This window comes from Accipiter gentilis, chromosome 6 (assembly GCF_929443795.1).
Source record: "Accipiter gentilis chromosome 6, bAccGen1.1, whole genome shotgun sequence".
NCBI lineage: Eukaryota > Metazoa > Chordata > Aves > Accipitriformes > Accipitridae > Astur > Astur gentilis.
The window spans coordinates 44,789,646-44,813,501 of NC_064885.1; the positions used below are offsets into that span (position 1 = coordinate 44,789,646).

The following is a 23,856-nucleotide window of genomic DNA, read 5'->3' on the forward strand; positions in this document are numbered from 1 at the left end:
TTTTCCTTTGCCACACAAAGAGGGTTTGGGTTTTTTTTTCAATGTATTAAAACCACGAATTTACGGCCTGAATGCCCTCCTTGTATGAGCAATGATACCTGCACCCTTAACTGAAGTCATTGGAAGTATCACATTACCCTCAAAAAAAAACACCAACAAAAAACAACCCAAACAAAACAAACATTTGCATGAACAGAATTTTGAACTCGCTCTCAAATTTAACACCTGCATCAACTGCAATGGTAATAGATTTCATTCCGTAATCTCTCATACCAAAAATTGGCCAATTTTACAATCATACGTATCTTGAAGCCACAAGATTTGTCCATCAAATACAACATGGATGTTAAAGATACAATGTTTAAATTCTGAACATTTCAATTCTTTCCAGCAAAGATGAATGCTAACACTTAAGATAATAATAATACATAGCACTACTCAGCTTAGAAACTCAGTATTCTTTGAAACAGGTTACAGATTACTTTCCACTTATCTCTTCCAAATAATCATTTTTCTGGCACCAATAAGAGTCCCGATCTAGACAACAAACACGATTCATGGTGAAATGCCATTTCCATGACTGATATAAAGGCTATTCCTTAGGACCACAGAATTTATTGAATGTCTGTGAAAGACCAACTTCCTCCACACTTATTATAGGGCTCTCAAATTTATGTTCTCACAATTCACGTACATATAAACAGCATGGTGCAAATCTGCAACATTTGCTAAATATCATGTTTAATGTAGTAAGAAATGGTGTCTCTGCAAAGCTTTAGCCTAAAATGCTCAATACCATGTGCCCACGGGCATTTAATCTAATGCAGGTCTGTCAGATTCTAATACAAACAAGAGGCGATTACCTAATACACACTCATATGTAGGTAAAAAAATCTACTACCTAAATTGCAAAATCAAGCATCCAAGAACTTGGGTTAGGCAAGGGAGAGGAAGAAGTTTCAGCCTTCCACGTAACTGACTTATGTCTTTTAGCGCATGCAACTCTCATACTGAATGAAGCAAGGTTCTGTAAGGGAAAAATATGAGAATATGATTTATTAAACTATATAGCCATTTCTACACAAAAGGTCAAATGGATAAACTGAAGTTGCACAAGGAGCCATAAAAGCAGCATTTCCTCATCTTGGAGTCCTTGAATTTCCACATAAACTGTACCTTTTAATACTTTTCCTCCCTTAGAAGTTTCCTAATGTTTTTAAAGGGGTTTAAATTCCTGTATATATACTTCCCACAGCTTGCAGTATATGGGAGTTTGAGATTTAGCCTTAATTTGTGCTGTTGAGAAATGCAGTCTGAACTGGAGGAATAGTTAGCTGACAAAGGGATAGAGATTTCTGGAGAGGAAAGATGTGGAGCTGGATAAGAATCCTGGCCAGATGCCCATCTATCCGTCTTCTCCCACCTCTCACGAGCTACACATAGAGGTTTGTCCTGTCTGATGTTCCCAAAATACAGGCTGGATTACTGCCATGCCTCTCTCCCCTAGCCCTGCCTCTATAAAAATTAAACCAGTATTTGTCTTCTCTACCTCTTTACTGACTTTACTCTTTCACTTTCTCTTTCCCAGTTGTTATATTCTATCAAATTTATTTTATTAAAACAGAACTCAACATCAATGTACAATTTCACCACAGTGCTAGTATAACATGTTCTGCATCAATACTCTGAGTGACAAAAATGCACTTAATCTATATGAGCATACTATAAGCCTTTATAAGCACACTGACATTGGAGATGTTTTCTAAATTTGCATTTTAAAAGAAAGCATTTAAACTATCTAATAACCTAGACCATTTAATAGCAGCACTTCCATCTACAGAACCTGAGAGACAACAACTATCATTCATTTCTGCGTGTCATGCTCTTACAATCTGACTGTACTACTCAAGTTTGGTGGGACAGCTACAAGGACACAAGCTTAAAAGGGAAAGACTCAGTGGGATTCTGCATTATGATCCACCTGGACAACAGACTCTTCATCTGCTGGACACGGCCTTAAAAAAAAAAGTGACAGAGAACTCTTTCACACAGAAAGTTTATGCCAAATGAAACTACTGAGTGAGGTAATACATTTTAGTGCCTAAACAAATACCTTCTTGTTTTTCTTTGAAAAGGACCATCTTAACAACAAAAACTCTTTAGAGCAAGGAGTACTAATGGAGAATTTCCCTAAGTCTCCCACAACAGCCTAACTTACTAACTTGGGATACAGTAAAAGAGGAGTGTAGAGCCTGATCATCATTAATTCCCAGAAAATCTCTGGCATCAGGAATAGCCCCATGACAATGGTGCTAGTCACTGTTAGTGAGAAGCAGCCAGGAAGAACCTCCCCCTGAGCTCTTACTTCTAAATGCCTTTCACTGCAAAAACACAACCTAGTGCTGAAGATCAGGACCTCTGTCCTCCACTAACAAGTTACATCTGACAATTTCTTTTTGTACTGTTGCTACAGTCATAATCCAGTCTTAAGACAGACAGTGATTAGCTGCCTACAGAGGAACTTCAGATTCCGCTTAGGCTTAGCTACAACATGATTATATGCAGGCAATCTCTTAAGAACGCAGAAGTACAAAATATCTTATTCCCCTTATAAAAACTCACACCTAAATGCGGTCAAGCTAAAAAAAAATCCAACATTCAAAATTCCAACACATTCAACAAAAAAACATGTGATCCAATACACCAGCTACTTCAGAGTACAAACCAAGCAACAATTAAGTGCTACATCCAGCATGAAATCTAACCACTTTCACTGCTGAATTTAAAAGAATTGCTTGGTCCATAGACAGATGACTAAGTCTCTCTAGTAATTCTTCTAGTCTCACAGTAAGAAATTACTTGAAATTACTTAAAATTAAAATAGCGGCAAAACAACAGCAAATACACTGGATCCAATATTATTATAACAGTTAAAATAATTCAGGGACAAGTTTTAAAAGTAGATGGTACATGCTTGATAACAGCATTATCAGAACACCTCTATCTCCTCTAACTTCTTTTATTGGAGTAATTAAAAGTACTTCACAAACAATTAAACTCAATTAGGTCATCCAAACTGTTTGTATGATTGTTGAAAACCTCTAGATTTAGGCCTCTTATTTAAATGGTTCCATGTGGATTTGTCTTCATCTGACTGTAGATACTTCATTCTGAAAATTGTAACTTTGTTGACTTAGGAAGTCACAGCCAAGACTACTACATTCTCTTTCAGAATCAAGAAACACCTAAGAATTTCTGTCCTCCTGTCCTATACTTCGTAGGTTTTTAAAGCAGAAAGCATTGTCCCATGATCTGAGGTCCTCAGCATTAATTAAAGCAAAGACTGGAAAGTTAGGTTTGATTTAAACTGACACTAACATGAAGATAATTAAAATTCATTATTACTAATGGGAGGAAAAAAGCTCTTATTTTCAAAAATAGTTCTCATGATTATGACGATCATTCTGACATATGATGCTTTGCGAAACTTTCAACTGGTTAGCGGAACAGAAGTTACAGTCACAGGAACCCGTAATGAATTACGAAATTCATTAATTTTTATTTCTAAACTCCTATTTACCAGTTTCTCTCATCAGCCTGCCCTAACAAAGAGAATGTCGGTGAAACCATAAGGATAAACAACCATTGTTCAAAAAATACTATCATTTTTACCACAGCAGAAGCAACAATACACTTGAAGCTATCACAGTACTTTAACCAATACAATAAATCAGCGCATACCTTACAACATGGAGAAACCATTAAAACAGTACTGAGCAAGGTTCGAAAATACCAGAATTAAAGTTGTCCTTGCAGAGAACATGCACGTACAGTGCAGTCTTCTCTGTCAAACAGTTACATACATACAGATTCTTCTGGGCCCAAGAACTACTGCCTCAAATGCAAGCAAAAAAGCCTTACAATTCCTGAAATTCCATGGCTCATTTGTAGACCACACTCTTAATTGAACGAGGCAGCTTATGGCAGACAAACATAGGTGTATGTAATTAAAGACTATACTGTAAACCACACAAAAAGAAGTTAAACTTGACTCTGCATTAAATCTTCAGCACTTTACCCCTGATTTTCCAGTATGTATAGGCAAAGGTCTCCTTAAGTAACTTTGGGTGTTGTGAGAGTCTTTTTTTTTTTTGCCCTTCCCACTCTGCATCCTAGAACTCACAAAACAAACTAAGCCTGAGCAGCTACATCCCTCCATGACAGGACTGAACAGGATCACCAGGTCAGAACTGAAGAGGTGAAAATGTGGGGTGTGCTGCAGGGCGTGCTGTATCACAGCATATCTACAAGTAGCAAGACAACCATGAAGTAAACACAGTAACTTGGAATACGTCACACAACGTACTGCCCATGAAGATAAGGCAGCAGTAGAATTTTTGTACGTACAATAGAAAATACTTTCCTAATTACAGTTTTGAAGGAAGAGGACAGCAAAATGTCCATTCTCACTTGAAGATAAGGATGGCTAAATAAGCTCGATACAAGAACTGACAATACACAACAGATATATCTATCTGCTGTACTGGACAACAAGAACGCCTTGCCGACCTTTTAACATATTAACAGTATTGTTTGTATTAATAATAAGGTGTTACAAAACACACAGTGTTTTTAACACAATACACTGACTCCCAGACCAGAATAGGCAACCTGAGTGGAAAACATTCTTCAGGATAGACCTGCACGCCATCAAAAATACCAGTTTCATACCTGCCACCATGAACAAGCCTTGGGCACACATTTAAGACTTATGTCATGAAAAAATTACATGGCTTGGGACACAGATAAGAATATTCAGGTTTTGGCAACTCTCCACAAACCAAGCTCCACAAAGTAGATACAAGTACCAAATTTCCAGACGTCTGTATCTCAATCAACTCAAAATGTATTTCACAGCAGAAGACAACACAAAGCAATTCCTTGCCCACATGGTTATGCTCATACTTCAACTCTCCCCAGAAAACAGCTGTTTCCCCTCCCATTGGTGGAAAAAAAAACCCTAACCTGCACATCTGTATTAAAACAAACTTAAATTCTATTTTAGTGCCAAAAAGGATCACAATGCTCACAGCAATCACAAGTCACATGAGCATACAGAAACTTTGTCCTGCCACAGACTCAGTGACAACATTCTAAATATATTGGTAGATTGGGCTGCACCTTCCAAAACCACCCAAGCAGTGGATGAACAAAAGTTACACAAATATCAATAATTTTCACACATATCCCCAAAAGCCCCAGTGTCTCTGGCTTTTTGCATTTTGATGCCATCGTATCATTACTGACCCGAATCTCCATATAAGATCTATCCGCTGAACTGAAAACTAATGCACGCAAAGGAGGTTCAGCGTTCCGATCTGCTAAGGCGCAGGAACGATTCCTCTCGGTTTGTTTTCCTCTTTTTATTAGCAATCTGGCCGTCAGCCAGCCAGCCTCCATGCTACTCATGATCTTCCGAGCACAGCCAGCGCCTCAGCGCACAGCCAGCCTCCGAGGAACCACGCAGCAGGCAGAGCTGTACAAGGCCAGAGCGAGGATTTAGCTTCCATCGCTCTCGAAGCGATGCCCGGCGAGCCCTCTACCCACCGACCGAGGCGGATCTCCGCACAGACCGCAGCGACGGCCCGCGGGAAAGGCAAGCCCCAGGGCCAGCGACGCTGGCAGCCGGGCACACCGCGGCGGGGCCCGAGCCGCGGGGCCGCGGCCGGCCCCGCCTCGCCGCTCGAAGGGCGGAGGCGAATAAGCGCTGCGCAATGGAGCGACAGGCCCGCTAATTCCTTAACCACCGCGAAGCCAGGGCGGCCAGCAGCAGGGAAGAGGCCCAAGGGGACCCGGCGACCGCGTCCCCCGCCCCGGTGGCCCTCACCTGCGGGCCCGGCTCAGGGCCCGGCGCGGGGAGCCGAGGGCCGCGCCTAGGCCGACTCCATGGCGCTCTCCGCCCGCTCAGAGGCCACGGCGGAAGTCCCGCCCCGCCACGGCGCAGCAAGAGGCTTCGGCTCGGGGCAGGCTATTGCTCGCCGGGGCTGCCACTCAGCCGCCGGCGCGTGACGCGGGGCGGGCTTAGCAGGCGAGCGGGCGGCACCAAGCTCTGCAGTCGGCCCCGCCCGCGGGGTGAGGGGAGGCCCCGCCTCTACCGCGCCCTTGCGCCTGGGCAGGGGGTGGGGCGGGGCGGGGCGGGCTAGCTGCGGCCGCCTCACCCTCCGCCGCCGACACCGCCCACTTGGGCTGAGGCGGTTGAGGCTGAGGTGGCGGTGGCTCCGCCGCCGCCGCCGCCGCCGCCGCCGCCCCCCTCCCGCACCGGCCACCCGCGCCGGCGGTAGCCGGCGGCCTCCTGGGGGAAGGCGAGGGGAGCAGACGTGTCCGCTTGTCACCGCTCTCCGATACTGGCGGCCCGGCCCGGCCCGGCCCGGCGCGGCGCGGCGCGGCCTCCTCAGCGCCTCAAGTGCGGCGGGAGCGTGTCTCGGCCAGGGTTTGCCGTCGCCTCCGAACTGGCGGTTAGCGTGGGGGACAGCAGAGCGGTCCCGCGAAGGGAGCCTGGGGAAGCAGGTAACGGAGACAAGCGTCGGCGCCTCCCGCTGCAGACGCCTCCCTGGCGCCGGGCCGCCCCCTCGCCGCCTTCACCTCGGCTCGCAGCCCGCCGGCTCCTGTGGGAGCTGGAGGCGTGGCCTACGCGTTCACCGGCCACCGCCTCCCGCCCGCCCGCGCCACGCCCCCGGGTGGCAGCGGCGGCGGCAGCTGGCGCCGGGGGCCGCGGGGGACGGCGCGGGAGCCGGGGGGGCTTCAGAAGAGGACGGCGGGCTTCAGCAGTGCGTGGGAGGCGGGGGGCCCTCCGCTGACTGTAGCCCAGCTCTGTGTTTAAAAAAAACCAAAACAGAAGGAAAGAACGCGCTTGAGAAATGTCAGCTAAGCACAAAAAGTGAGCGGGGCGAGGTAGCGACGCGGGGGTCGGCCTCTTTTCTCAAGTAACAAGCGATAGGACGAGAGGAAACGGCCTCCATTTGCGCCAGGGGAGGTTTAGGTTGGACATCAGGAAAGATTTCTTCGCCGAAAGGGCTGTCAAGCACCGGAACGGGCTGCGCAGGGAAGCGGTGGAGTCACCATCCCCGGAGGGATTTAAAAGACGTGTAGATGTGGCGCTTAGGGACGCGGTTTGGTGGTGGACCCGGCAGGGCCAGGTTAACGGTTGGACTCGGTGATCCTAAAGGTCTTTTCCAACCTAAACGATCCTATGATAATTAACGTACTTGCTATGTTATGCCAGTTACCGCTTTTGTATCCTTCAGGGGTTGACAATATCTCATACACACGAGAACAGTGAGTGAACGTCCTTTTCCTTCAATGTGTGGTATGCTTAGCTTTAACAGAATAATATTTATGGAAAAAAACATGCAGCCTTTCTCTAAAGTTCACTTCTATACACATTTGTGTCTTCCCTTAATTACTCTTTTCCTTCATGCTTACAATAACATTTTCTCTGGGCAAGATACAGGATGTTCTGTCCACACAGAAGGGATATGTAGACTAGAATTACGACTGCCTGACCAGCCACTTGGAAACAGTATGAATTTTTATCCTTTGACCAGATTCACAACAGGTAAAGGAACTTAATTGTACTCGAAACGTTTTGCCTTTGCCAAACTGGCTGCTAAGTTTCAAAGCTGGTACAGTGGGGAGTAAATAGCAAGTGAACAGGCATTTCTCAGGTCAATTTTGTTTCACTGGGAAGCAAGGATGTAAAAACCACTGTGATTTTTAAATGATTTCTTCCTACAAAATATGAAATGCAGGAGTACTTAATGAATTTATAAATTCTTCATTGCTGTAATACTTGACTGCATGTAAATCTGGTGGACTTTTACCTTACATACTGGTTTGGCAGCTTCTGTCAACATTTGGATCTGCGCGGCTCTTTGTAATTTTCTGTGATAGCAGTAGCAATGTCTTGGGAGATGTAGTGACTGATGAAAAAGGAAGGGAACTCACGAAAACATTGTGGGATTTTAAAAGCACATATTATGGTTTCTAGCTTATGACACCAGTCTCCCTTATCAGGAGAGGATGAGCGGAAAAGTTCATCTCAATAATGGGAGATAATATCTGGATTTTTTCCCCAGTTTCATTGTGAGATAATGGGAAGCATTTCCAGAAGGTATGTATCTCTCTAACAGCTATGTCCGTTATTATTTTGAGGCCAGCTGGGGAGCTAATGTCCTTTACACAAATTAGTGGAGATAGCCTTTGCATATACCTTTTTTCTTTCTGGGAATGTTAAAGTATTCCACAACTTGGTCAATTTTCTGAACTCGTCCTTGGGCTATTTTAAAATGGTCCTAACACAGGGTGTTCTTGTGTTCACACAGTACGTCTTTTTTCTGCCTGGCATACCATAGGATTCCTGAGTGGACTGGATGCCTGCTAAGGAAAGGGCTTCACGAAGATGGATCACACCAGTTTTGTGGCAGTGGAGAACATCACAGTTTCACAGCTGGATTGTACATGCCTACTATTGAGCAAATCCTTCTAGAAATTTGCACATTCCAGTTAGGTAGATAATATCTTCGTATTACCTGTTGGTTCATTTTATGTTTCCAATCTTCAACTTTGCCTCATTATTCTTCTTGCCATGTATACTGTGTATTTCTCTGCACTATCCTACTGATGCTCTTATGGCACAAAGGAAACAAGCTGCCATTCTGACCCAATTACCAAGATTCCTAGAGTAGTAGTTAGGAATTAGTATTGTACGTATAGATATTCAGGGGTTTTTTTCCTCCTTTTTTCATGCTTGTTATCGCCTCCCTCTTATTTCTTTTTTACCTTCTCCCATCGTTTTTATACTTGCTTTTCAAGCATAAGATTTGTATTCCCTTTTCTCACTTCTAAACTTACTTTCTAATCACCTTTAGTTTATGATTTCACAGTCTGTTATTGTACTATGTTCTTAAAATATGCACGCACATATACGCACATATTTCTTCACAATAAACCAAAGGTTTTCAGATTTCTGGCTTAAAGAAATTATCCAAACATAATGGAGATACTTTTATATGAAAAAGATTAAAAGTATAAGATAAGCTGTCCCATTTAGTATTCACTTCTCTGCCATTTTCTGGAGGAAAAAAATCCTTCAAAGTTTTTCATTATATAATGTATATGTTCTTTAGAAACATATACAAGTAAAAGTTGTATCTTTCTCAAAATTCCATTTAGCTAATGCATTAACTCTTGTAAGGCTAATTGGTCAATTAGCCTGCTGAGAGGAGACAGTGCATATCTGTAATTCTACCAGAGTACGTATATGTGTTAGGAATTTCTAGAGCTGAAAGATGTATTATCCTAAACAGCAAAGCCAAACTGTTGGCCAAGAGCAGAGTAGCCAGAATTAATCTATTTTCTTGGAGTCACTTGATCTTAAATATGAGTAGAAGAAGATGGCAGTTGCCTGCAAAAAAATTGATGTTGATCCACCGAACTTAAATATTTGTCGAGAGATGCCTTACATATCTTGGTAAACAAATATAACGGAGATCCTAATGGATGTAATCTTTATCCTACTCCCATGAAAGAATTGGTCTTTGTAAAAACTTATTTTGATAGTTTGTCAACTAATTAGAGATCCCACCCTCTTTCAAATACTAGCTCCATTCCTCCAAAGTTGCTTGCATTTGATTGTGGCTGCAAATGAGAGGAGAGGTTGAAACCTTTCTGAGAATTCCTAGGAAAAATATTCTGTGAACCTCTGTTTTGTTTACAGTAGGTTTAAAGGGAGTGTCTTCTTCTAGAACATCTAGCTTTACTTGCCACTGAACTGGAGACAGCAGGAAAATGTGTGATTTATTGTATGCTTTCAGAACACAGCTCCCTGGCTCTCTTTCAAAACACAAAAATCCACGAGTCTTCTGTAATTCAGAGATGATCTGTCAGCATAAAGTGTCCTTCAGACCAGAAATCACAAAATAAATGGAGAGTAAAAAATGATGCATCGGTAACTGCAAGGAATAGTAATCGTAAACAAAACGGACCATGTTAACAGAAGTGCTAAAAATACATTTTATTTGAACAAGGAAGGGAGTTATGTTCCATAATTACTTTCTCTTTAGTAAATTGTAATATATTCTATGGCAGGGTTTAAACGCAGTATGGAAAACAGGAGAGGATGTCTTGAAATGAGAATTTCCAATGCAGTGAGAGTACTGCCGTGCTCATTGAACATAACCTTAGCTAAGTCACCCAGGTCTCTGCACTTGTAAACTTTCTAGTTCAAGTCCTAGAAATGGTCTAACTATAGTAGCATAGAGTATCATATTGGTTAATTTATTCTGCAGTATACATAAGTGTCTCCTTGCTTTGTATTCCCTTCTGTTAAGTGGGGATCATTATTATTTCTTACATCAGAGTTACAATATTTTAAGATCTTTTGTGCTCTTCAGATGAAAAGTGTTATGAAGGCAGAGTATAATCTTTTAGGGGCCGAAGCTGGATAAAAGAGCAGCCATAGGCAGGACACTGAAAATTGCTAAGGTAAATCAAATCATCAGCTGAGGAGACAGAGGTCCTGAGCGGGAGTTAAAACTGGCAAAGGACAGACGGAATTCAGATGAATGACTGAAATCAGGAAGATTTGGGTGAAGAATCAGCAAATGAGAAGGGAAGTTAGTTTCTGAACTGGTTTGGAGGGGTTTTTTTTTTGATTCAGCTTCTGGTTATACCAACCAGAAACAGGCTGAGTGCAAAATAAAGACACCTGAATTATTGTTTAGCAGCACCAGTGAACAGTCTGTCCTGAGTGGAGTAGAGGGTAGATTTAGATTAGATGTAAGGAAGAAGTTCTTCACTGTGAGGGTGGTGAGGCACTGGAACAGGTTGCCCAGAGAAGTTGTGGCTGCCCCATCCGTGGAAGTGTTCAAGGCCAGGTTGGACGGGGCTTTGAGCAACCTGGTCTAGTGGAAGGTGTTCCTGCCCATGGCAGGGAGGTTGGAACTAAGTGATCTTTAACGTCTCTTCCAACCCAAACCGTTCTGTGAGTCTGTGAGTAATACTTCCCCAAGTCCAGGTAGATGTGCCAAGTAGAGAATACAAAAATCTACCTTGTAGCTTGGAAAAAATACGGCAGGACTGTCTGTGGAATCCACAGGTCAGATGCATAGAAGGACTTGGCAAATAAATTATTTGGATGAGTTGATGAGGAACTTTGCTACTTTGGATGTGAACATCTGCTGGAAGGTCATGCTTGAAAGCCAAAACTAGGAACAAAAATCTGCAATCCTAATATACCACCAAAAGTTGTTTTCATTTGAGTGGATGGCTAAGAAATTACATTCCCTTCACGCTGATTCACAGTCGTTATCTCTACTTCCTCCATTACGATTTTAAGAAGTAATGTGAAGCTATTGTTTAAGATCTCCGAAGAACAAGTGCTGAAGTCCTACATATGGTATCTCAGAGTCTCTATCTGGGCTTGTAACACTGGACTGGCTCCTGGAAAGCACTCGAACTAAATAAGGAAAAGGTTAGGAATGAATCCATAACGTATTTTAGTATCTTGCATAGTAAAAGGTCTTGGTCCTGAGATCTATTGACCATCATTAACCAGAGCACTTAACAGGGTGGGTGAAAGTTTAAAACAGGGTGGGGTGGAGGGAGAGTGGAAATAATGGACAAACTTACCAAGAACAGATTAATTTAGCTTGATAGCCGCTCACAAGGAAGCCATGGCGTTAAGGCTACTCTCCTGGAGAGTAAGAACCCCCACCCCACTGGCCTTGCAGGAACTTGCTCTATACCTATTTCCCAGCCACAAAGTGGCAAAAATTTCCTGTAGATATAGCTATGGTAATTTATTAGTTTATAAATTGAAGATACAGTTATACTGGAATGTAACTGTTGGCAGGTGTGACATTTCACCCAGATGTGTGGGACAGCTGGAAACGGTTCTTGACTGCCGGTCTCGTGGAAGAGCATAGCATTACTGAGGAAAGGCCAGTCCTTCAGTCTGGTAACAAAATGCAGTCAAGTATTTTTCCGCTCACATTTTCCAAAGGCTATTCTGTTCTAAAACAGACCCTTCAAAAGCTGACCAGCCTTTTCTCTTTGAGGAAATGAACTACCTCCTAAAAGAGAAAAAAGTTCTATGAGAAGTTACGCATTGTTTTAGTAATTCAGAACCTTGTTATCTTTTTTTTTTTTTGCTTTATTTAACATGGTAGGAATACACGTTTTCAGAAAGTCATTTTAGGCAGATGGGAACGTTGGTGCCATCTCCGGGTGACTGTAGCCCAGAAACGCCGTTGTGTACGGCCGGTGGGACGCGGCAGTGTCACCAGTGTCATCTTTTTCCTTTAAATTTGGCCGATGCAGCACAGTGCCCCCCCGTGGGATCTCGGCGTTAGCGCGGGCTGTACGCGCAAAATGGCTTTGAATCGCCTACGTCAGGTCGGGTAAGGGAATTACCTCGCTAAAACGAGGGTTTCGGCGCAGGTGTGTGAAACGGGAGAACGGTTCCACCGCAGTAACGAAGACCTCGGGGGGACCTCGTCGTTCCGGCCGCTGCCCGTTCGCGTGCTGGGCAGCCGGCAACGCTCCCGCCGCGCCCGCGCCCTCTCTCCCCCGCGGCTCCCCAGGCTGGTTCCGTCCGCCTTCCCCTCACGGCAGCGCCGCCGCCTCCGCGCAGCCCGGGGCCGGGGAAGCCCCGGCCCCGCCCGCCTCTCCTCACGCCGGCGAGGGGCTGCCGAGGGGGCGGGCGCTGCTCCTCCCGCCCCGCCCCGCCCCGCCGTGGCCGCCGCTTCCCGGGCGCCGAGCCGCGGCCCCTTCCTGGGCGGGCGGCGGCGGCGCGGGGATGCTGCTGGTGCTGTCGGAGGAGCAGAAGGCGCACCTGGGCTGCCTACCGCGGGTGGGCGCCGCAGGTCCGGCAGCGTCCGCCTCCGGCCGCCCCGGAGCCGGCTGGGGGGGGGGGGGGAGGCGGTGGCTGGGGGGGGGGGGGGGGAGGCGGTGGTTGGGGGGGCGCAGCCCGCCCGGCGGGGCTGGGCGGCCGGCGGCGCGGCCTGCAGCGGAGTGGCCTCTTCTCGTTTCAGCCGTCGGCGAGCTGGGGCGCCTGGCGGTGGAGCTGCTGCGGCGGGGCGCGGCGGCGCGGGCCTGCGAGGCGGCCGCCAGTAAGAGCCGGGCCGGGGCGGGGGGCTGTCACCGGGAGGAGGGGGCCGGGGACGGGGCGGGGGGCTGTCACCGGGAGGAGGGGGCCGGGGACGGGGCGGGGGGCTGTCACCGGGAGGAGGGGGCCGGGGCCGGCCGCGGCGACTCCGCAGCGGGGGCGGGAGAGCGGGAAAGGCGGTGGCTGCCGGAGGGGAGGGGAGCGGCCGCGGGCAGCCGGGCCCGGCGGGACCCCGGGCACGCACCGCCCGGTCGTGCTCGGTGCCCGGGGAGGGGACGGGGGGGGTGACCGCAGGCCCTTCTCTGCCGGGAGGGAGTCTGCGGGCTGGCCCGTTGCCTGCCCGCGCATTCGGGGCGCAGTTGCGGTACGTGAGCGTGCGGTTTTCTCTGCGTGGGGCCGAAAGAGGTGGGTTTGGGTTGTTCTGGGGTTCCGGTTGGTTTGTTCGTTGCGGGGGGGGGGGGGCGGGGAGTAACGCGCTGCCTGAAGGGTGCGCAACCTTCTGCTTTTCTTTTTGGCTTTTCGGTGACTATTTTGCAAGGTAGCTGTGGATAAATTTCCAGTTGTGCATATCGTGGCTGCGGCAGCTTCATAAGGAAGTAAAAGGTACCTTGTGCTTTCTTTGAAGGAAAACTTAACGTTGGTGTGGACACCATTCAGCGTGGGGTGGAAGGACTAACCTACCTTCTTACGGAAAGCTCCAAGCTTATGGTAAGGATACCTTTGTGTAATGAATGCAGGGACACGCTCAAGAGATGTCTTCTGAACACTTACAGCTCTGAAAATGCTGATGAACGGGGAAAATGTAGTTCAAAATTCTGATGACATGTATTCTTTTAATTTGAAAAAAGTTTACTCTGTTCTCTTACTGAAACACTGCATCTGCGTGGATCACTGGAATTTGTATTGAGTGTCTGAAGCTAAAACTCGACAATGTTTTAGTGGCGTATAGCAAGAACGTGCAGTAATGTAGTCCATACAGAGAAGCACGCTTCAGGATTAAGCTCTATCTAAATAACAAAACTTGAGTGACGGTGATGTTGTTCAGCTGCTGTGCAGGATGTGTGCTGTACTAACCCACGGTTAAGCGTTCCATGTGTTTGTCTGATACAGTAGGTTTGAGACCCTTTTCAGCTCCTGACATCAGAAGTTTGGGTGAATGTGAGCAGATACTAAAATTAAAAAAAATACATAGTTGGATAATAACTCCTTCCATTGGAAAGACTTTTTACTGTTGATACAGTAGAAGAGTTGAACAACGAAGACATGGAGAAGGGATAGAGAGACACGTAATTTAAACTCAAGTAGGCATTGTTCTGAAGAGCAGGTGGGGAAGGGATTGAAATACTGCAGAATCTTCCCTTGAAGTAAGGTGACTTGACTGACAGATAAATTATAGTGTATTATGGTAGAATATAGTTGATCACAGAATGTGTTTATGGTACAAATGCATTGTAAAGGTATGACACTTTCTATTGAGTAAATAACTGCTTCCACAAGGATGAGCCAAGTTTCTTCAGCACAGAGGCATTGACCTGTGGGAATCGGCTTCTTGGGGCCACTCTGAGGTACTGTAACATGAGCCTTAAAAGTTGTACCTGGTGCTCACTTACATGTGCAGACATTTGGATCATTTCAGAGTATTATGATTTATAATTCAAGTATCAGTACTGTGTTAACATACTGTTGATAAACTGATGATCGAAATACGTACTTCCTCATGACAAAGCTGAGATGCTTTTTTGTGCTGCTTTTTGTTCTCTGTGGAGGCTTAAATGTGAGGATGTTGAACGTTTTTCTTTTTAAAAAAAAAATAATCTAAAACTGCTCTTGAGGCTGATGCAAATCAGCTGTAATACATCAACATGTGTAAATCACGTAAAACCAGGATAATTTGTTTTGTCCTAGCTGTAGAATTGTCCTCGCACATCCCTGCAGGAAAATTGCTGCACCACACCATACGTAATGTTTACTTATCGTTTTACTTGTTTCTCAACAAATAACGGTTATTACATAGTTCCGTATTAAGGCCTAAATTGTTATTTCTAGATTTCTGAGATAGACTTCCAAGATTCCATTCATGTTCTGGGATTCTCAGATGAATTGAACAAATTACTGCTCCAGCTATACCTCGATAACAGGAAGGAGATAAGAAGCATTCTCGGCGAGCTGGCACCAAAGCTTCCCAGCTACCACAATCTTGAATGGAGACTGGATGTGCAGGTAAATTCTCTTATGTTTTCAGTATTCTGTGTTTTACTTTATGTTTTTTTTTTTAACATCATAAACAACTACTAAACAATGAATTTATATTCTTTCAAAGTAATTGAGGGAACAGTTTTTCCTGTATTTAAAACTGACATAATTTTGTTATTGCATCAAAGATAGCTAGTTATGAGATGAATAGGATATGTAATGATGTTGCTTTCTGAAAATTGAATTCATAGCTCCATTTTTTAGCATATACTAAATACATTTGTTCTTAGTTATCACCTAATTTTCAGAAATAGTATGAAAGCATTGATCAAGGTGGATTAGTGTTGCCTAATGATAAACCTAAATAATAGATTGTGTGTCTTTAATGTGGATGAAAAGGATTTTTAAACAGTCTTCCAAGTGGGTCCTGCAAACCTGTTGTGAATTGTAAATATGGAAGTTGATAACCATCTTTTGTCTGTTTGTCTGTTTCCCTATTCCCATTTCATCTAAACTCCCTCATGCAGCTTGCAAGCAGAAGCCTGAGACAACAGATTAAGCCTGCTGTGACTATGAAGCTACATCTTAATCAGAACGAAGATCAAATTGCCCAAGTGTTGCAAACCGACCCTTCTACACTCCTCCACCTAATTCATCAACTGGAACAAGCGTTGGGGGAAATGAAAACAAACCATTGCAGGAGAATAGTGCGCAACATGAAATAGTATCGATTTGTGGCTGTTGTCTTACTAAGCAGTTTGTGAAGCAACTAAAAACAATGTTCACAAATAAATACACTTTGAGGAAAAATAAACATCTGGATCAGATGAAACGCTTTCCTGTGCCAGGATCTTGAGCCACTAATTATAGGCTGAATGTCCTCTGGTGCTACCTTTACACACCTGCCTGATATGAGATAGGTAATTGGTTTTTGCTTTACTTGCAGATGTAGAAATTCAGCATGCTATGCGGAAAATTTCTTTACCCCTAACTTAGTATAGTTCTACTTGAAGAGCTTTCCTACATTAAGGAGAGCTGTCTTAATATTACATGAAGCTGCACATTTATTTTTACATTTATCAAGTAGGTTTTTTCCCTTGATTTTGCTTCTGTTTTGAAATTAAAAAAACAAAACACTAGACTGGTAGAAATGATATTTCACAGGAATGTTTCTTCCATCTAGCTCCATGTACGTGTAAGAGTACGTGTGGGACTACTGCCCTCTTCCTCCAAAGGATTCAGTCAGCTCAGAGGCTGGGTGTTAACGCTGCTTTGCTACCCTTCTATAATGCAAGAAAGGACAATCAAGCTAATGCTCCCATTTTAATGAACCTCTCTATAACCCCTGTGCGGCAGTCACACGCTTTCTGCAAGGAGCGGTTACCACAGAAAACCCAGTTAGCATACTGATTATATGTAAAGGTGATCTGAAAAATCACAAAAGTAAAACCACGGGCTGGGAGGCAGATCAAGAATATTGTTAACTTCTGCTAAATCTGACCTTCACGTTGTGATGCAACAATCTTTGTTCCCCCGTTTGGATAGTTTGCTCATAAAAGAAAGACTAGCAAAGTATTGCAACATAAATGATGCTTTTCCATTTTTAAGAAACATGTCTTAACAAAGTTTACGTCAAAAGTCACTTTTCAATTGTATTCTAATGCAATACTTTGTAGGTTTTGTGACTGGTTAAATAGTTTTACTAATTAATGTTTTACTGTCACTAGCAAGGGTGCATCATAAATCCCTTAAAGTATATTGGAGAGGACAAATAGGCAATAGAGAACCTTAACATACAGATTCTGGCAATAACTGTATTTACTGTCTTCCATAGCAACGCCATCAATCTGTATCAGCTGGGTTCCTGCATTGACAAATGCATTGCGTTTTCTTACTGTGTTGAATTTTTGTACCTTTGAGAGGTACTATTTCAGCTGAAACCTGCATGGCAGAAGTTCTTTAATCAGTAACACTACCACTTTAAAAAAGTCAGTTTTCTAGAATATGGAGTTGCTTATTCTCGAATTGCTTTATATAGTGCGGCTGTGGTGTGAACAAACTTAATTTCTTCTCCCATACGTGAATCAGCAGTGTGTTTGATTTACCATCCATCTGTGGTTGACTTTTTCATAAAATCATAGACTTTCCTTCACATGTAGTATGTGGTAATTAAATGTTATCAAATGTTACTACTTGGGATTTCTTATTAGTGGGGTTTTTATGTAATTGGCCTACCTTTTCAGGTGAAATACAAGAACAGCCTATATGTAGGCCAGCGTTTTCTCTTTATTCCATCTCTCGCCGCTATAGCCATAGTTTAGAACTCGTGGCAGCAAAATAGAAGTTTTAGATACAAGTCCTAGAAGCTTTTTGTGTCTCATCTTGCTACTGCCCTGTGGATCTGAACATGCTTACCTTTCTGTTTCTTACACTTTTAAAAAAAAGAAGATATCTGCTGTGGAGCTAGTTGGCATCATGGTAAATGCTGGCAGTTTACATGGGTGTCATGTCCTGAAGCATGTGCTAGAAGAGAAGGGGAGGGTTTCCCTCGGTGATCGTGAGTATAACAGTTCAAAACACAGATTTTGTGAATGCAGAATGTCACTAGAAGGCGTGCATGTTTTGGTTTTTTGGAAGCTTATTACAATAGTGTACCAGTAAAAACTGCAACACTGAATGGTCTTGTTTCCTCTAACAAAAAATTACCTGACCTGAACTGAGGGTGGTCAAGGTCAAATTTTGAAGCTGGTTGAAATGTAGAGAAACTCAAATTCTGGCAGTGATCCATTAACAGACTGCAGAAGAAAAGTGAGGAGAAAAGGTCCTTTACACCAAGCACATTGCCTTTGAGTTGTACCTTTTGGTTTGTTCTGGGGAGGGAATTACTGAGCCTGGAAAAGCAGCTTTTCGGCAGCTAGGGGGTTTAGCTTCGTTATTAGAGAGATTTGCCCTTGTGGGGCTTTGGAACAGGTCTTTCTACAGCTCTGCAGGTTCCCCCTTCCCCTGTCTTCACAGCACACACAGCAGCTACCACGGGCTTTGCAGCTGCAACGATGGAAATGCTGATGTGCGGACAGAGAGCAGAATTGTATCTAAAACGTGACAATTAGTGCAAAGGCACGGTAAATGACACTGCTGTTGATGTAATCACACCAATTTGAGTTACCAGTGTCAGAATGGCGGTTCTTGTATAGCTGCTGGTTTGCAGGGCAGTTGAAGGTGGGGAGTGAAAAAGCATCTACTTCAGTAACCCAGGGATAGTGGTAAAATAAGAATTCACTCAATCTGGATTTTTCAGTTTTAATGTAAGCTCTATCCAAAACTGAAGATGACATAGAAAGCTGTATTCAAAATAATTTGTTTCCTCTCATGAGTTTGCAGTTGCTTTATAGAAACCCTTGAACAAGACATGGAGAGTACACAGCATTATTCACAAGCTATTTAAAAAAAAAAAAAAAAGTAACGTTGCTACTTTTAACACATTTTATTTTTAATAGGCTTTTTAAAATTTGCCCTGGTATCTTAGCCCCTAAAAGTAAAGTTAAATTTGAGGCCATTTCTCCACTATTTGTTTGCAAGCCTGGAAGAACTGATTTGATTTTTATAACAGAAGAAAGTGACTTTCAACTTACCTCTTAAAAAGGTAACTAACTTTTTTTCAAGGTGACTAATCAAATCCAATTTGTAGACAGTGCAGTATTTTAATCTTGAAGCAATTTACAAACATCAGTTAAGTTCTGAATAATCTGTGAGGAAGTTGAGTGTTACTATGGTTTCATCTGTAGGAATCTTATTAAGCATGGAACATAATGTCTTACCCTCAGTGTAGAACTTCTGCGTGGTTTACTGCAAATTTAACTTTGTTTTGCAGAACTGCCCTTCCTGTGTATGTCAAGTAACTTTTGGTTTTTATGAAGTAAGCAACTTGTGAATGGCTCCCTGGCACTTTTTGATAGACCACTGAATTCAGGCAAACTTCATGTCAGTGCAGAGTCCGAGTGCACAGTAGAACTAAAAATCCAACTAGTTTAAGCATAAACCAGATTATTTTCTTAAAAGCAGAGTTAGGCTCAGCTATATGCTTCTCAACAGGTTTGTATCCCAGTTTATTTTTTCCTGGTCTAAACAGCAGAGGGCAGAAAGTTTGTTTTTTATAATCTACAAAGAAGTTTTGCTATACAATCATTTTCAGTGTTTGTCTTCCGATAAGAATTGTTAGCTTGGAATGTATTTCACCTTATATTTTCCAAATTTGTGATCAATTTTAAACTGAAAACAGTAAAACTTCCAGTTTTCAACCCCTGTAAAACATTGTTTCTTGAATCTGCTAATTAATTTGCTAACCCACTTAGCAAAGAACATAATATAACCCAATTCTTAAAACTTAGGATGATGTAATTTGTTTGGTGTTGTAAAATGTTTATATTCTTTTAAGCATTGAGTAACCTCAAGAAGCAATGCTTTTCTTGCTCCTGGCTGTTTTTTGTTTTATTTTGTTTTAAATCTTTTTGAATGAACTCGGTATGATCCCTGTCCATTTTGTAAAAGCTATCGTTTAAGTTTCTGATAAAAGTTTTAATCAATTCCCTGTCTCTGAAGCATTATTTAGACTCTCTTACAAGCTTTATTTTCTTGTACTTTTGCTTGTCCTTGCCATGCTTTCTTGCAAGCTTTTAATGTACTAAATACTTTTTCACCTTTTCACTGGCTAATTAATTAGGTGTTCCTTGATTTATATGGGGAAAACTCTTTTCATTTAAACAGCTATGTAGTTAGTTTAGATATACACCTATACAAATAAAACCAGTATCTGAATTTTGGATTAGGCCTACAATTCTCATTTAACAGAAAACCCACTGAACTAAGATTTTTGTCTTAACATTATATTTTGAATTTAATGTTAAATGTATTAGACCTGTTTTAAATTTAGTGCTGTTTACGAAGTGCGTCCATGTATAGACTCAAAGGTATGAATGGTGATTTTGTTTCAGTTCCAGTTTTTGTAAGAATGCCCGTTTCCTATACTGTGACTTTGTAATATTAACAATAGATAGTGTGTAGGAAAGGAAGTCCAAGATTAGGAACAACCTGGCAAAACTCCGTGAGTAGATTTCTGGTGTTTCTTACTTAAGTAAATCAAGGGAAGGAAGTCTCCTGTCACTCCATGCTTGGCTTTGTGGTCAGGGTCAGGTATATTACAGCACAGTCTCTTTTTTTTAAATACTTGTACTGATTTTATTTTCAAGGTAAGTGTGAACTGTGGCGGTTTGATTACTGCAGTTGTATCTTGAAATTTGAAATTTCACTCACCCATCAGATTATTTGTATCAATAGAAAACACTATTACTTCATTTAGGATTCTGGGTTTTGATTTATATGTAATGTGGCAGGTTTTAAACATTACCAGTAGTTCTACTAGAAGATGGACTAGTGAGCAGACTGCTTTTACGTCCATAAAAGTGCATTTTTTACTGCAATTGTGTAATAGAATTTTAGAATACATTTTAGGAAGTACCATGATCATCAACTTTGACTTGCTTATTCTAGATTATTCATGACAACTTATTCTAAACACATAAGGACAGGCAATCCTTCAGTCCATCTGTCAGATTAATGACGTTCATAAGAGGAACACCGCTCTAAATAGTTGCATCCTGATTGTCCCAAAATGTAGATAATAATCAGACTAAGACACAAGCCATAGTGACCAAATATGCTGCAAAACACATTAAATACTTTTTTTTTTTCCTCATCATTAAGTATGTAAGAACCTTCTACTGATCTTACCCTTTTCCTTTCCCTACCTATTGCTCTGTCAAAAGTGGTTTGGTTGGGGTCTGTTGTTCTTGTTGTTGGGTTTTTTTTCAAAAGGAAAACGTAAATAGTTTAAAACTGAGTTTCACTTATGCACTCTATCTTACTCCACAGTGTGCTTGTGTGTGTGTGAGCATTTAAAGTAGTATTCCTAGTGCTCCAACAGATACTTAAAAATAGCAGAAGTGCAGAAATCAGGAAGCTTCTCTACCAGGCCTTTCGAGCATTCAGTGTTCATAGATCTACCGTAAGATAATAGAAAAATTTCTGTCCTGTTAGGTTTGTCTTTACCAGAAGCCCTAAGTAAGCCCTCATTTTAGAGAAATACCTCTGTTGGTACTTACGCTATTACTGAGGCAAAACCTGTTGTAAATATTTTTTGTTCTGAATTTCAGGAATTGGTTAATAATTTTGCATGGGTAGCCTTTAAAATCACCATTGTTTATGCTTTTTTTACATGCAAAAGTATCATCTAATTTCTGGATCTAAGGACTCCAAAGTTTCCCAAATACTTCTCAATTCTTGCTGGGGATTGCCATTGCAGATTTTGCTGACAGAAGTATGAAGTGGAAAGTGTGAACACGCAGGGCAGCCATGTCAGCCTGCAGTCTTGATGAAGCTGGTCTCCTTAAGTTGGCTAACTTTGCACGAACCCTGATGATGCACAAAGTGTTCAGATGTTCCCTTCTGCCAGCTGAGCCCTCCTGGACAGCAGCATCCAGGTAGCAGATGGCTGCAAGCCATCTGAGGGATGAGAGCAGCTGGAGCTGCTCCAAGCAGATCTAAAATAAGACAGTTGGTGCTTTGAGAACCAGGAGTTCAAGCCCCAACAAAGCTAACCTGGGATCTTCTGAGAAACTCTGTTACATAAAAAAGATGAGACTTTGTCATTTGTCTTGATTTTGTAATTATTGGAGGTTGTGGCATTTTCTAAAAAAACTTTCTTCAGTGATCTTTGCTTCTTCATGTGATCTGAATATTGAGGGAATTTCCTCCTAACCGTGGCTAATTTAGGGATGTGTTGTAAAATATCACAAAGAAGTCTAGCGTAGCCTCATAGTAGATGCTATCAAGAACTCGCAAGAAAGCAAGATACATGCCTTTTAGAAATCAGTCAACAAATACCCTGAAAAGGATGCATGCATTTTGAGAACTTCTATGTAGGTTGTTTTTACCACACAAAGTTTCCTTTTTCATCCTCTTTGAATAAGTTCTATAACCATACCTTTTAATTTTTTAATACATTGCTGCACGAGGTCCAATATTTCACATCTTCCTCATGAAAATCATAAAACCAAAACAAGAACGAAAGCAATACTATGTCTTCCACTCTTCCCAGGTATCAACATTAGAAAAGAGAAAATGCAGTTTTCTCTGTCGTGCTACACCTACACTTCATGGTCTCTCAGCTAATGGATGGAGATGTTTGCTTATTTCTTCCCACCTAAAGAATAAAGGCTCTCATTGCTCCGCATACTAGCACCCACTCTTGGGCTTCTCCGTGTGCAGCTAAACAAAAAGGGACATGGAAGAGAAGTACTTCTCCTTCTGCTTCGCTAGCTCTTCTCGCTGTCACTTACGTCCTCGATGGCAGGACCACATCTTACGTGATTGTTTTTTAGACCGGCCAACTTTAACACTTCCTAAAACAACAATTTGCCTCTCACCCCTGCTTGTTCTGCCACCATGGTTAAAAGTTAGTATCAAGGACGACATTCCAGGCAAAAAGAAAACACATGATGAAAACAGGGAATACTGATCATGAATGTTCCTTCTACTTGCTAGGGGAAACAGAGGATCCTACAATTCAAAAACACGCAGAACAAGTCACATAAGCCTTATCTTCTGCAGAGAGGGGAAAAGGTGAAATACACAGTGCGGAGCAACAAGCACAACCAACAACATATGTTGAAGTTGTGTTAAGAAATATAGGAGCTGCCTTTTATTTATTTTTATATATATATACACACTTACTAGGTGACAACTGGTATGTTTTACGCTAATAGCAGGATGTTGGAATAATTAGGCTCTGTTTCAAATTGCCCTGCTGAGCTTGAGCCAATTGTGTGCCCTCTGTATTGGACACAGGAAATTCAAACTGGAAGACTCCCCCAAAATATCAAATCTGATTGTAATTAAAATACTAGCTTTGTTTCCTGGCAAAATCTAAATCAGAAAACCCTCTCTGTGTACATGCAGTTTTTATTAACAGAAAACTGCATCTTACTGTATCTATCTGCAAGTTAAATTACTTATGCTAGAAAAAGTACTTTTCAGGCTGGTATGATTCTCAGCACTGTTCCGCGCTACCCTACTGATAAGGTTTGCAGAGCTATTCCAGAATACTTTTTCTCTGTAGTTACTCCTGTGTATTTTAGTCTTATTAGCTGGGTAATTATTCTGGTATTGTCAGCAGTGGTCACGCAGGAAGCCAGACTGACCTAACTATTCCAGAACAACTCTTGCCAATAAGATCATACTGTATTAAGCAATTTCTTTTTTTTCTTTTGGGAATTCTGGACTTTCATTCTGAAGCACCAGATCAGGTCCCAGTTTATTTTACATTACTATTTTACAACTTACTTATCACACAGAATTTGGCCAAAAATCATCTTCCAAATCTGCCTCGAGTAACTGAAAATCTTAAAGACTAGCTGGTTTTCTGTCCTTTAAACGTTACCACC

General features: G+C 42.5%; 2 protein-coding genes across 4 annotated transcripts in view; one reads left to right on the forward strand and one right to left on the reverse strand.

Annotated features, from left to right (window-relative positions):
- The window catches only part of RNF13 (ring finger protein 13), a 46,927-nt gene extending 40,938 nt beyond the window's left edge, over nucleotides 1-5,989 (reverse strand). The window contains exons 1-2 of one of the 2 annotated variants that reach the window (XM_049802340.1): nucleotides 5,888-5,976; nucleotides 902-1,027 (exon numbers count right to left, since the gene is read on the reverse strand). The gene's annotated coding sequence lies outside the window, so the exon portion shown is untranslated. Of the gene's footprint in view, nucleotides 1-901; nucleotides 1,028-5,887 lie in introns of both variants that reach the window. The other variant, XM_049802339.1, reaches the window with a different exon arrangement.
- A 252-nt stretch (nucleotides 5,990-6,241) lies between these two features.
- On the forward strand, nucleotides 6,242-16,172 carry COMMD2 (COMM domain containing 2). 2 transcript variants are annotated; one of them, XM_049802766.1, is made up of 6 exons: nucleotides 6,242-6,567; nucleotides 8,412-8,566; nucleotides 13,092-13,169; nucleotides 13,791-13,873; nucleotides 15,212-15,385; nucleotides 15,886-16,172. In XM_049802766.1, exons 2-6 carry the CDS (start codon nucleotides 8,518-8,520, stop codon nucleotides 16,081-16,083), a joined length of 582 nt encoding a protein of 193 aa, XP_049658723.1. In that variant the 5' UTR covers nucleotides 6,242-6,567; nucleotides 8,412-8,517; the 3' UTR covers nucleotides 16,084-16,172. The 2 variants fall into 2 exon arrangements, with proteins under 2 accessions (XP_049658723.1, XP_049658722.1); XM_049802765.1 differs by lacking the exons at nucleotides 6,242-6,567; nucleotides 8,412-8,566 and adding an exon at nucleotides 12,804-12,923.
- The last annotated feature ends 7,684 nt before the right edge of the window (nucleotides 16,173-23,856 follow it).